This window comes from Urocitellus parryii, chromosome 15 (genome assembly GCF_045843805.1).
Source record: "Urocitellus parryii isolate mUroPar1 chromosome 15, mUroPar1.hap1, whole genome shotgun sequence".
Taxonomy (NCBI): Eukaryota; Metazoa; Chordata; class Mammalia; order Rodentia; family Sciuridae; genus Urocitellus; species Urocitellus parryii.
The window spans coordinates 47,581,270-47,594,917 of NC_135545.1; the positions used below are offsets into that span (position 1 = coordinate 47,581,270).

Sequence of the window (13,648 nt, forward strand, 5' to 3'; positions counted from 1 at the left end):
AGAATGGGAAGTTATACTCCATGTATTTGAGATATGCCTACTGTTATGTATAACTAAAAAGAATAAAAGGGACAGTCTGTGGCTGTACCTCATTGGTAGCATTTGCATAGTATGTACAAAACCCTGGTTTCAATCCTCAGTAACTCTCTCTCTCTCTCTCTCTCTCTCTCTCACACACACACACACACACACACACAAATTTAGGAACTGAAGAGATTTGAAAGCCATTGAAGAATGACTCAGCATTTCAGGTTCCCCTCTGAAGAGCTCCAGAAAAGCTGCAGTCATGAAAGCCACCCATATCCTGGCGTCTAGCACTTCCCCTGTGAGATAGGGAACCCTGAGTGCCTTTCCCAGTCCCAACAGCTGTTTTGCCAGCAATACATTTACACAAACCAAGAAAAGCAACATTCCAGTCACAGTCCAACTTGAACCCCCTCCCCAAAAGGAATGCTATTCTTGGCCAGAGATTTTCCGAAGGAAACAACATCTGCACAACCTCTGGCCCCAGAGGTCTGGGGAAAGCTGCTGAAAACTTTTTGGTCCTCTTAGATCCAAGTCACAGGGGCTTAACAGAAGAGCAGGATGGGAACAAACCCAATAACCAAGTGCAGATGACAGTTTTGACAATACTCCTCCTTTCCAAGTTCCCCAGCAGTCTGATTTATGCAAGGCTGCAGACAGCTCTGTTTACCTGGTCGTTGTTCAACCAAACCCAATTAGCCACTTAGGTCCCCTTAACAACTAGAGATGGGACTTGAGATTCAGTCTCATATAATTGCTAAATATTTGTCAGACACCTTTTATAGGATGTGAGGTAGTAGCTATGAATAAGGCAAAATTCCTCACCTCAGCAAATTCAAGCCTGAACACTTGCACTGGCACTCTAGAAATTCTGCTTGCCCAAGCCCTTCCTGTGGCAGAGAACAAGCAAACTGATGAGCAGATTACAGAGGAAGCTCAGAGGGAAAAATTCCTGATTTTATACATGTACCTAGGGCCGGGGTTGTGGCTCAGTGTAGAGCACTTGCCTAGCATGTGTGAGGCACTGGGTTCGATCCCTGGAACCACATAGAAATAAATAAAATAGGGGCTGGGGATGTGGCTCAAGCAGTAGCGCACTCCCCTAGCATGCATGCGGCCTGGGTTCGATTCTCAGCACCACATACAAAGATGTTGTGTCCGCCAAAAACTAAAAAATAAATATTAAAAAAAATTCTCATTCTCACTCTCTTTAAAAAAAAAAAAGAAAGCTATTATGTCTATCTACAACTAAAAAATATATATATTTTTTAAAAGAGTATGTACTTATCACATAACTTTCCTAGCTTTATATTTGTATACATGACCAAGGTAACCCCACATCATGTATGACCACAAGAGTGGGAACCTAAATAAAATGTCATACTTTGTGTATTTGACAGAATGGATTTATGGCCATAGGAAAAAATAAGTCCTGGAATAATGCTTCCTAAATGCAATTCAGAAGTATATCTCCTATGCAATCTATACATTAAGGGAAAAAAAGATGGATTAGGAATCCTCTCTACATTGGACTGCTTAAAGGCCACGTATAATCGCCTCCATTCTGGATTCTTACCAAATGCCATTTGTAGATGACAGAAAAGTTGCTCAATTTATGTAAACAATGTTTTACTTCATGACATTCTGAAAGCAAGTGAGCTGAGGTTTCTTCGGGTTCAATGCTCAGAAGGATTGCCTGAAAGATTAGGGCTTCCCACATAGGCAGGCGGAGGAATTTCCAACTGGGGGACTGGAACATTTCTGAAACGGGGCCACTTCTGGCTGATGGGCTCTCAGTGATCCTTCCTTTTATTCCCAAGGCCCTCTGACATCTACCAAAGATGTGCACTGTAGACAGCCCACCCCATCCCACCCCACCCCATGTGCTTTAGGGTGCAACACACGGGTCCCAAGGGAAGGCTAGTATTGGGATCATCTATTTTCGTTGACCCTTCATAGTAGTCAAGGATTTTCTCAAGAAGTGAAGGAAGCTTTGTTTAATGAGACTGCCCAGATGGGAGCCATGCTAAATCCAATCATTCTAAGACTTCAAGAGTACAAGGGAGTTTAGACTGGGAAAAGACATCAACCACCACTCCTCAGTATCCAATGGGAACAGTGGGTAGACATCCACCTGCATAGCAAATAATCAGGAAAACTAAAAGAAATCACAGGGGAGCCTGTGACAGGAGGCCACAGGTTATCAGAAATCCAGATAGAAACCTGAAAGGAAGGAGTGGACTCAGTTTTTGCTCCAATTCACACTCAAATCTTCCACCTAAATTCTCATTCATAGAAAAAGAAACACAGATGCCAGCCACCTTAAAAACTAGGTTTGCATTTCTGGGCAGGTTCCAAGTGACAGAATTTAGGAGTCATATTGTATCCAACCTGGCCCCACCTTAACTTATCTTCCTCCCTCCCACAAATAACATTGTACAAAACTGTATTTACAGAAAAACAAGTTAAAAATTAAGGGTGTGTACAAAAGTAGAAGAGAGCCAAATATCAATGCAGAGATGGTTTCAGGAATAGAGCATTGGGTTGGGACAATGTATCATGTGCTGGGCAGGGAGAAGTGAGTGAATCTGTGCCAATTTTAGGGGGAACCAGTCATTCCAAGGGAAGAGTTGAGGGGAGAGAGCTATTGGCTTTAATATTACAGCCTTAAATATCCAGTCTCCTTTCTCCTGCCATATAGCAGAAGACAGGTGGTAATGATGGTAGTAAGGGTCAAAAACAGTGTCTCTGGCAAGCCCACAGGTACAGCAAGGGCTCAGAAGGCATAACGGGTCCGGATATCCTCAAGCTTCTTGGACACCTCAGGTGGGGTTCGGTCCAGTTCTTCAGAGACATTCTTTTGCTTATTGGGCTCCATGGAGTTGAACTGCTCACAGAGGTCTCCATCAATCACATTCTGACATGCAAGAGTACGAGAAAGAAAAAGGTTTGATACTCAAAGAAAAAGGCATATGCTAAAGCAGCAGCTGCAGAGAGAGCTTTTTCTTCTCCCCCAGATACCTGAGTAGCTAGAGTTCAGACTGTCAAAACCCAGTACAGCTTCTTCTCTGGCTATGGCCTGCCCTGTGAGAAGAGGGCTCAGAATATTACTAACCATGAATCCCCATCATTGCCTCCTCTATCAATCCACTCACTCTCTGCCCCACTCAGGACTACTCTTTTAAGAAGCAAAAGCCCAGAGAAAAGACCAGGTAAATAGGCTGAGAAACCTACCTTAACAGGGAAATAATAGGAACGAAAGCTAAGGTGGTCCCGCCCACAAAGCGGGGGATGCTCAGACCTCAGGTGCATTTCTACGTGTTGGAAGAAGTCATGGTCCTGGTGGAAGAAACAAAGAATCTGTCACTGAGAAAAAAAATGATTTCAACTCCTAGTCTATAGTTTCCACAAGCACAATGAACAAATGAGCCACTGATTTTTACCATCTGAACAGACAGTAAACATCTCACCACTCTTCTGATGGTCACAGGTTTTTCTGTTATAACAAGAGAGCTAAAGACCAAAACAGACCTCATTGTATTTGTAATACAAGAGACACTGTCATTTGCTAACAGTGGCCTGTGAGGACAGATTCCTGGCTAGAATGACATGAACCAAACTTAGCCAATTCCATAAGACAATGAGTCCCCCAAAGGACAACATTCCATCATTTCTAGCCTGTAGAAGTCCATTTCTGGGGCTTTAGCCTGAGAATAACCTATACCCAAATCAGAATTAGTATTATATAAATTAAATGATTTTGCTCAGGGGGTAAAAATTCAGGATTCATATTCTCCCAGGCACTTGTAACTGTAACCTTATACAATTTCTAGTCACTCCTAATTACAAATAAGGATACATAAATGGACTTTCCCTCTTAGGCAGATTCAACATTAGAAAGGCCAAGGCCAAGGCCAAAACCATGTGGGGGAATCTCACCTCATGGGATGTGAATGGGACAAGGATGCCAATTCCACCTGACAAGGTGGTATAGACAAGTGATTCTGAACCTCCAGGGATCAACGTAGTCTTCTGTAATGACAGCACTGTCTCCCCAACATGGTAGTTCATGATCACCTCTGCCTGCAAGTCAAAAACAAACTAGTAATTATATGTGCTCTCTGGAGCCTGTTCTGGCTTCCTGTGGACAAGCAGTGCCTCCAGGAACATTTAACCACCTTTTTCTGGGTCAGAACTAGAGATTACACCCAGGGATGCCCTACTACTAAGCAAAATCCCCAGCCCTTTCCATTTTAAAATTCTGAAACAGACTTTTCCTAAGTTGTTTAAACCTGCAATCCTTAGTTGGCCTTAAACTTGAAATCTTCCTGCCTTAGTCTCCCAGAGTTAGCTGAGATTCCAGTTATGCCACTCTACCTAGCACATTTCATTATCTTTTAAAATTGAAAAATTGCCAAATGCAATGGCACCTGCCTATAATATCAGCGACTTGGAGGCTAAAGCAGGAGGATCAAAGTTCGAGACCAGCCTCAGCAACTTAGTGAGGCCCTAAGTAACTTAGTGAGACCCTGTCTCAAAATTTAAAAAAAAGAAGAAAGTTTAAAAATATAGTTCAGTGGCTAAGCACCCCTGGTTTAGTCGCCAGTACCAAAACTGGTTAATTAATTAATTTAATCCAAAAATTACTGAAATCTAAAAACACTTTTTTACATTCCTTCATTATTTTAAACCTTGGTACCTCAAAACATACTGAGGTTAGATAATTTCTCGTAAACAATTATCATGTACAAACCTTTTGGTTAAATTATCAAGTTTACAATTAAAAAAAAAAAGAAGGGGAAGAAGGGGCTAGGGTTGTGGCTTAGCAGTAGAGCACTCACTTTGCATGTGTAAGACCCTGGGTTTGATTCTCAACACCACAAAAAAATATAAATAAGTGAAATAAAAGTATTGTGTCCAACTACAACTTAAAAAAAAAAAAAAAAGAAAGAAAACCACATAAAAATTATAAACAACAGCTATCATTAGGTTGTTCTCTAAAACAGATCTGTCTTCAAAAAGTCCAGAGATTCTCTATTAAAGTATATGCCTATAGAAGATGAGCAAAGTTCAAGACCCAGAGAAGAGGTGGCTAATACTGGGAATGAACCTTATGTCCATATTTTTCAAGGACCTCACTCACTGTTCTCCAAATAGATTTTTACTGATTGACAGAATGTCTCAGAAAAATTCCTATTTTTTTTTTATTTTATTTTTTTTCTATTTTTTTTTTAAATCTATGTTTTTTTTAAATGTATTTTATTTTATTTTAAAGATAGAGAGAAGAGAGAGAGAGAGAATATTTTTAATATTTATTTTTTAGTTCTTGGCGGACACAACATCTTTGTTGGTATGTGGTGCTGAGGATCGAACCCGGGCCGCACGCATGCCAGGCGAGCGCGCTACCGCTTGAGCCACATCCCCAGCCCAAAATTCCTATTTTAAACTCATAAAGAACATGCAAGAGAACATTCAACAGTCAGGTGCATTGTGGATAATCCAATCAAGACTCTTTCTTCAGTGAGGGCAAGAGGGAAAGTAGTGAACTTATCTTTCACTTGGGCCCTTTGTGCAATCTTACCTTTTGTGAGGCCCCGTTGAGCAAGCCCCGGTCCCACAGGGCTTTGTTTCCTGTGGGATCTTCATCCACTTCATCATTGGTGTTAGGTGGGAGCCTCACCTATAAGGAAGTGACACAAATCATAGGGATGGGACCTGAACCTGCTCCCCTGGATCAAAAAGCAATATGCTTGCCTGGGTCCTTTTAAGTAAAACTATCTAGACAGATGCTGGAGCCCAAATATCCTATACCTGCTCTGGGGAGCTGTGTCTGAGGTGTGAGAAATCCAAGAGAACCAAGCTTTAAACAAGGTTCAGCACAAAAAGAACAAAACTAGACCACAGATTACAGACAAAAGAAGTCAGGCCTGAGCAAGCTAAGATTCTACCAAAAGGTAAAAATAAATATTATCCATTAGTTCAAACAAAACCTATCAATATTAAATTACATTCTATGGAAAGGAAGGAGATGACCATGGGGTTTGGAGTGGATGTCAAAAGACTGGTAAGAAGATCAAAAAGATTTTTGTTTTTTAGAATTAGCCTTAGCAGGACTGAATCTTATACCCATGTTTACTTCCCATATTAGAGATCATAATCCTGGCTCGTTGGCTTTACCAACACCACAAACCAAACTTAACTTTCCTACACATCACAGTAACCAAAGTAAATAACAACTCACCACACAAATGTTACCAAACTTGTCTGCTCCAGCCACAGTGTCATAGTCTAGGAGGCTAGCTGTAGTGACCCACCGGGGGTAGGTGTCATCAGCAAAAATGATGAGCTGGTTCTCATTACGCTTGTAGCGAACCCAGATGAAACTTTCTTGGACATCAGACACAATTACTCTATGTCCAATAGTCTGGATTCCAGATATATAATTGGCAATATGCTGGGGGGGGGGAAAAAAACAAGATCAGAAATGAATTCTGGAATTTGAACCTACAGAAAATTGAGGCTGGGGTTGTGGCTCAGAGATAGAATGCTTGCCTAGCTATGTGAGAGGCACTGGATTCAATCCTCAGCACCACATACAAATAAATATATTGTGTCGGGCTGGGGATGTGGCTCAAGCGGTAGCGCGCTTGCCTGGCATGCGTGCGGCCCGGGTTCGATCCTCAGCACCACATACCAACAAAGATGTTGTGTCCGCCGAGAACTAGAAAATAAATATTTAAAAAAAAAAATTAAAAAAAAATATATTGTGTCCACCTATAATTAAAAAATAAATATTTTTTAAAATATTTTTAAAAATTTTTTTTAGTTGTTGATGGACCTTTATTTTATTTGCTTGTTTATATGTGGTGCAGGGAATCGAACGCAGTGCCTCACACGTATGAGGCAAGCACTCTATTGCTGAGCCACAACTCCAGCCCAAAAAATAATTAAAAAAAAAAAAAAAAAAAAGAACCTACAGAAAAAATCCAGCTTTCTCTGACTAGAACATACATAGGGTATGCGGAAAAGTACACATCAAAAGAATAGCAGTCAGCGATAAATGCCTAGAAGGTAGGGAAAAGAATGAGCTTTTCTTTAATTTTTTTTAGTTGTAGATGGACACAATACCATTGTTTTATTTATATTTTATGTGGTACTGAGGATCAAACTTAGTGCCTTATACATATGCTAGGCAGGCGCTCTACCACTGAGCCACAACCCCAGCCCAATAATAGTGAAAATACATGTCTAAATTCCTTATAAGAAATAAGAATAAAAAGCTGGTTCTTGGTTTGAATGAGATCATCTACTTCTGCCCTTCTCAAGAATTAAGAAGTCTAATTCTGAGGGTGGAATAGGGGGAATATAATATGGTTCTAATAAAGTCACACGACTTCAAGAATCCGTGTCCATTACCCCAACAATGCTCCCTCTTGCCTCATAGCTAGGTCCTAGCCTCCACACCAGAATATTTACCTTATTCTCACATTTTCGGAGTAACTTCTTTTTCCCCAGGTCGTAGACTCGCAAAAGCTTCCCCACACCAATCAACACCCTTCCTTGAAATGGAGCAATGGCAGCAGGGACTTCTTCGACTGGAGTCTTTTGAGAGAAAAAAACAGGTCATACACCTGTCAGAACACACAGCCACAAGCTAGTTTCACCCCTTCAACCCAGAACTGCCTGCTTCTATGGGCACCTGTCAGGAAGATAGACAGCAAGTGACTCTATGTATCTTTGCTCATGAGAGAAATAAACCATATATGCAGGAGTCTCCATGAAACAGCATCTTTGGGTAAACAGATCCTATACAATGCATTTCACCTAGCAAGTGGCTCAATGCCACAAATGTGAAGTCTAGTGCCTAATGAGTGCTGCCCTCAGCCTATGCTAGGTTTAACTGCCACCATGAAATTTAACAGTTAAGTTTCAACATCTGAGAAGTGACTGAGGTTTATGGAGGGATGGAAAAGGAATGCTAGTGAAAAGTGACAGTTATAAGAGAGAGACAGTAAGTTTAACACAAAGAATGGTCTGTGAAGTGATTAACTCCAAGAAGACACTCTTCATGGTAGGACTGAGGGAGTAATTTATCATTTATATTTTAAGACATGTCTATACAGTTCAGAGGCATTAACTATATTTATACTGTTATGCAACTATCACCACATCATCTCCAGATTTTTTATCCTCCCAAACAGAAACTCTGTTTCTATTAAATGGTAACTTCCCAGAATTTTAATTGTTTAAAACTGCTAAATTTTGGTCACGAACTGCTGCTTGCTGAGTGAGACAGTAAACAAGGAGGTGATTCAGTGTGCATCTATCTTCCCACTGTGGGTGGTTAGCACCCAGGCTTCTTCTTGGAGCTAGGCACTGGTGCATCACTAAAGCATGACCTCAGCATTATCTCTGTGCTGCCAAGAGATGGATTAGAATCAATGAGCTGATCCCCAAAAGATCTGACTCATAAATTCAGCAAAAGTGGAGAACCTAAGAGTCAGGAAATCACTGGCTGATTCTTACCTTGTGCAAAAACTCCAGTTTTTCCCCATTGTTCACAAGCTTGTAAGTATAGACAAAGCCTCCTGCCACAGATCGAGGGTTGAGTATCAGGTCCTTAGCCACACCCACCAGCACATACCAGTCTTCACCAGTGTTGGAGAACCTACACACAGCCACACTATAAAAACAGAAAGAAGCCAAGAGTCAGGCATTAGTCAAAACCCAAAGAATTCTGGTACCTGCCTAATAAATCCTGAACTGTCCTAAGCTCCTTACCTAAAAGCTGCCTCATTCTGTTCCAGCTGGACAAGATCCAGGGTGTTTCCCTGAATAGGATTCATCACCCGGATCACAGAAGCCCATTGCCCATTGCCAGCCTTGGGAGCTCCAAAAATGGATTCAGGGAGATTTTCATTGAGGAATGCTGCTGCCATTTCTGCAGCTAGCTCCCGTTCATCCTCTCCTGCTGCTTCCACCATTTCCTAAATTCAAAAAGAAAAGAGTCAGTGTGTTCAGAAGTGAGAAGTGGGTAAGCAGCAAGAACATTAAAGGGGAAGCTTAACACATAAAATAGCAAAGACTGTTGTTATCTAAAACCTGGATTTCCCAAAGTAAAGATTCAAGGGAAAGATGCACTGATGAGAGGAAGTACAAAGATCACTACCTGGATCACTACCACCAAGTTAAATTTGAAAATGCCAAAAGAATATACCAGTTGTAGCAAATATTAGTGGTCTGAGAAATGTGAAAATGAAAACCTCCATTTTTATATCTAGATTACTTCATATCCCTTGCTAAGACTATTAATCTCCTCTCTTTCAGGCTGGATCCAGTTCTACATGGTTATGATTATTTGGTTTTTGCTAGGAAATGGTTTCTGGAAAGAGGTGGTATTGTGGGGAAATGTGAAAGCTGTTTCCTCTGGGTTCAAATCCAGGAAACATTTAACACAACCTATTTTGGAAGTTCAAGGACTGAAGAACTCTTCCTTAGTGGAAGCGGAATCCCGAATAACCCAGGTTAGTATTTTAATACTCAGCCACAAGACTGACTTTCCTATAAAAGTACCCAGGCACGCCTTTAAACTGAACCACGGAAGTCAGACACATCACCTCTGCCATCTGCTGCTTTCTCTGAGCTTTTGTAGCCTCAGTATAGGCATTGTGGTCTGTTTCAATAATGATAAGGTTGTTACTCTCAGGGTGGATGACAAATTTCCTGGGTGTGTACTGAAGTGGAAAGGCTACTTGATTGAAGACAGCACCAAGCTTCTCCAATGCCAAAATCCTAAGACGAAAAGCAAAGGATTAACAGGCCATTCACTCAGGACCTAGAAACTGATGCTGAAATGGACCATGATCAGTGATAGTAAACACAAGCCCTGAAGCTTTAATGTTGCCATTACACAATACAAAAAGACAGTAAGCTAGAAGATTCCACATAGTGAATAAGGAAATCCAGAAGGGCCATCCCCTTCAGCAATTTTACACTGATTTTGGTATCTACCATTGAAACACATGTTATGATCATCAAAGATATTTATCACTCCAGTGATAATGTGATAGTGAAAGGCAGAATCTCTTCTTTTACTGACAAATCCAGAAATAAGGAGCACTAAAATTCTAAATTTATTGTAAAGCACTGTAATTACCTGACATGGTATTAGGCTGATCATGTTTTTGGTTTTTTTTTTTTTTAAATTTTTTTAATTGTGATGGACACATACCTTTATTTTGTTTATTGAAAATATTTATTTTTTAATTGTATTTGGACGCAATACCTTTATTATATTTATTTTTATGTGGTGCTGAGGATTGAACCCAGGGCCTCACACATGCTATGCGAGTGCTCTACCGTTGAGCCACAACCCCAGCTCCTATTTATTTTTGTGTGGTACTGAGGTTCGAACCCAGTGCTTCACATGTGCTAGGCAAGTGCTCTATCACTGAGCTATAACCCCAGCCCTCTGGATCATGTTTTTAAAAATAGATGGTACTATTCTGAATGAAAATCACCATAGCTTTAAGAAACTCATGGGCAATCCAAGAGATAGCAAGTAAGGGAATACAAACTTCTGTCCAACAGGACATAGAAACGCAAATCCAAGCCAAACTATGTGTAAAAACAAGGAGAACATAGGCACTCTTAAAAAGTAGTGACTAGATTTCTAATGATGTACTTTTAGTCACAGTTTAAATATTTTCTGCATTAAAACAAATAGAAGATTATAGTAGATTTGAAATGCCAAATAAAATTCTAGTAGTTGAAAAGAGGTACAGAGTTAAACTACAAATTGACTGAGCCCTCAAACCTGAGAAAGGTTTAAGAATTAGAAAGACAAGGATCTCAGAAGATCTTAGACGATATGGCACAGGGAGTAGTTTTCTAAAATGTCAAGTGAGGGCTGGGGATGTGGCTCAAGCAGTAGCGCGCTCGCCTGGCATGCGGGCGGCCCGGGTTCAATCCTCAGCACCACATACAAACAAAGAGGTTGTGTCCGCCAAAAACTGAAAAATAAATGTTAAAATTCTCTCTCTTAAAAAATAAATAAATAAATGAATAAATAAATAAATGTCAAGTGAACAAAACCTTTGATCCAGTAACTCTACTTCTAAGAATGACATAACACTCTAGCAATAAAACAATATGGAAATCATATAATATTTACATTGATTTCCAAGATGTACTATAAAATGAGAAAAACATGGTGTGAATACTGGATGTAGTAAGCTCTCTACGAAAGCAAGAGAAAAAAAGAACACATACACATATTCATTAGGATATGCTTAAAACTCCGGTATGAAGACAACACACAAGAACCAGTAATTCAGTTGTCTGAGAGGAGAGGACTAACTAACGACATGCCTGGAAAGAAGACATCCATTTTTCAAATGATGAAGCTGGGGACAGTGGCACATGCCAGTAATTCCAGCTGAGGCAGAAGGATCACATGTTAAAGGCCAGCCTGGGTAACTAAGTTAAGATTCAGTCTCAATATAAAATTGAAGGGGCTGGCGATGGAGCTCAGTGATAGAATACTTGCCTAGCATGTGTTAGGCTCTGGAATTATTGTGAATAAATAAATAAATAGGGTTGGGAACGTAGCTCAGAGATAGAGCACCCTTGGATTTAATCCCCAGAAACACACACACACACACACACACCCAAAACAAAAACTAACAATACCTCCCCTCCAAGCTAGGGCCTTCAGAGTCATCTAAAACTTCACTCAAATCTTTTTCTTTCCATTTCTTCACTGAGTCTCTCTATGAGGGCTAAAAATAATGGTACTGCTATCTATGTACTTAGGGTAATTCAACGATGTACAGAACTGCTAATTCTCAAGAAGGTAAGCAGTGTTTAAAGGTTATATACCTTTTGTAAAAGGTTTTAATAGAAATGAGAATGGGTACTCTATAACTGGCATTCTTTCTAAACTCAATTACCCATTCGATTATATACCTTCTCCCTCACATATCCACTGGGACTATCTTGTGTGGCCATGACTATAAGCTACAGTCCACTGGATGATGCGGTGAACAAATTATAAGACTTGCCTCTAGGGAATTCACACCTGGATCAGTCACCAGTACACCAGAAATCAAACGGTAACTAAAAATCAAAAGCCAAAAGACATTTATTTTTGGCTAGATGTGGTGACACACGCATGCCTGTAATCCCAGAGGTTCAGGAGGCTGAGACAGACAAAGTTCAAGGCCAGCCTAATAAAAACAAGAGATTATGTTTTACATGTAAACAGAAATACACACATACATACACAGACACCCACCCCCAAATAAATCCTCCAAAACTCTGAGGAAGAGCCAGTATCAAGCAGGATCTGGTCATATAATTGAAGAATTATCCAGAATGCAGCAGAATCAGAGATAGAATATGAAAGGGGATGGGGCCTGAAAAACAAAGAAGGACAGAATGAGAAGATTTCAAACATCTAATCCGAATTCCAAAAGAACAGAAATGAGAAAATTAAAACTTTTCAGGTAAAACAAAACAAAACAAAACCAACAGAGAGAAAAAATATAAGCCAATCTACATAAAGTCCCTAAGAACTACAGAAAACATCAAAAAACAATAACAACAGACCACATCCGGTCTGACCAGAGTCCTAAAATCCAACAATGGAAGATAGCAGAAAACTCTCCCAAAGTGCTAAAGACAGCCAACCCAGAAGCACAGAGCATAAAACAAAATAAAAACATTTTCTTATTCACATTAATATTGATGGTATTTCCACTCTGTGTACACCCAAGTTCTCTGAGTAGTTCCTTTATTTGCGGAGAAACAAATTCAAGTATTTCACAAATACCTAATTATAAAATGAACCATATAAATATCAAAAATTATCATTCTATCAAGAAAAAAATTAAGTATGCCATAAGGAAAAAAAAAATCACAATTTTTGATCCCATTGTTCTCATTTTCCTGTGATCTAATGCACAACTACAAGGCCTATAGAGCACAGACTCTAAGCAGAAAGAAAACCTGTCCTCAAAAAGACACATACAAAACTAGACCACAGATGTTCTCATGCTATATTGCTTCTTGGAAAATACAAAGTTACTCAGCATTTGTCTAAGAGGAGGTATGAGCTATTAGTGATAATCAATACTTTGGGTAGTTTTCAGATACACTTTTAAACAATTATTTTAAAAATAATTAGCCTTCAGTGTTACAAAGGACAGCATCAAGAAAATGAAAGAAAACTCCAGAGAATAGGAAAACACACTCAAATCATTATTTGATAGGAGTCTTATATCTAAAATATATATAAAGAACTCACAATTTGCTTTGGTTTGGATGCTGAATGTCCCCCTGGTTCTAGGGTGGTGCTTTTGGGAAGTGGTAGAATCTTTAGGAGGTGGAACCTGTAGGTCACTAGGTTGTGAACCAGAAGGGGATTATGAGACTCTGGACTCCTCCTTGCTCTTTTTTCCTTCCAGGCTTACAATGTAAGCAGTTTTGCTCTGCCACATGATTCCACAACAATATGCTGCCTCACCACAAGCCCAAATCAATGGGGCCAACCAATTACAGACTAGAACTTATAAAACTGTGAGCCAAAATAAACCTTTTCTAAGTTGATTATCTTATGTGTTTT

General features: G+C 39.8%; 1 protein-coding gene across 3 annotated transcripts in view; it reads right to left on the minus strand.

Moving 5' to 3' along the window:
• Positions 1-2,006: 2,006 nt before the first annotated feature.
• Sf3b3 (splicing factor 3b subunit 3) overlaps positions 2,007-13,648 on the minus strand; it is a 64,029-nt gene continuing 52,387 nt past the window's right edge. For all 3 annotated transcript variants that reach the window (XM_026399212.2, XM_026399211.2, XM_026399213.2), the window contains 9 exons: positions 9,642-9,816; positions 8,806-9,011; positions 8,551-8,707; positions 7,501-7,626; positions 6,266-6,478; positions 5,606-5,704; positions 3,964-4,107; positions 3,259-3,363; positions 2,007-2,941 (listed from right to left, as the gene is read on the minus strand). In XM_026399212.2, the coding sequence (XP_026254997.1) occupies positions 2,801-2,941; positions 3,259-3,363; positions 3,964-4,107; positions 5,606-5,704; positions 6,266-6,478; positions 7,501-7,626; positions 8,551-8,707; positions 8,806-9,011; positions 9,642-9,816 (1,366 nt within the window). In that variant the 3' untranslated portion in view covers positions 2,007-2,800. The remainder of the gene's footprint in view (positions 2,942-3,258; positions 3,364-3,963; positions 4,108-5,605; positions 5,705-6,265; positions 6,479-7,500; positions 7,627-8,550; positions 8,708-8,805; positions 9,012-9,641; positions 9,817-13,648) is intronic.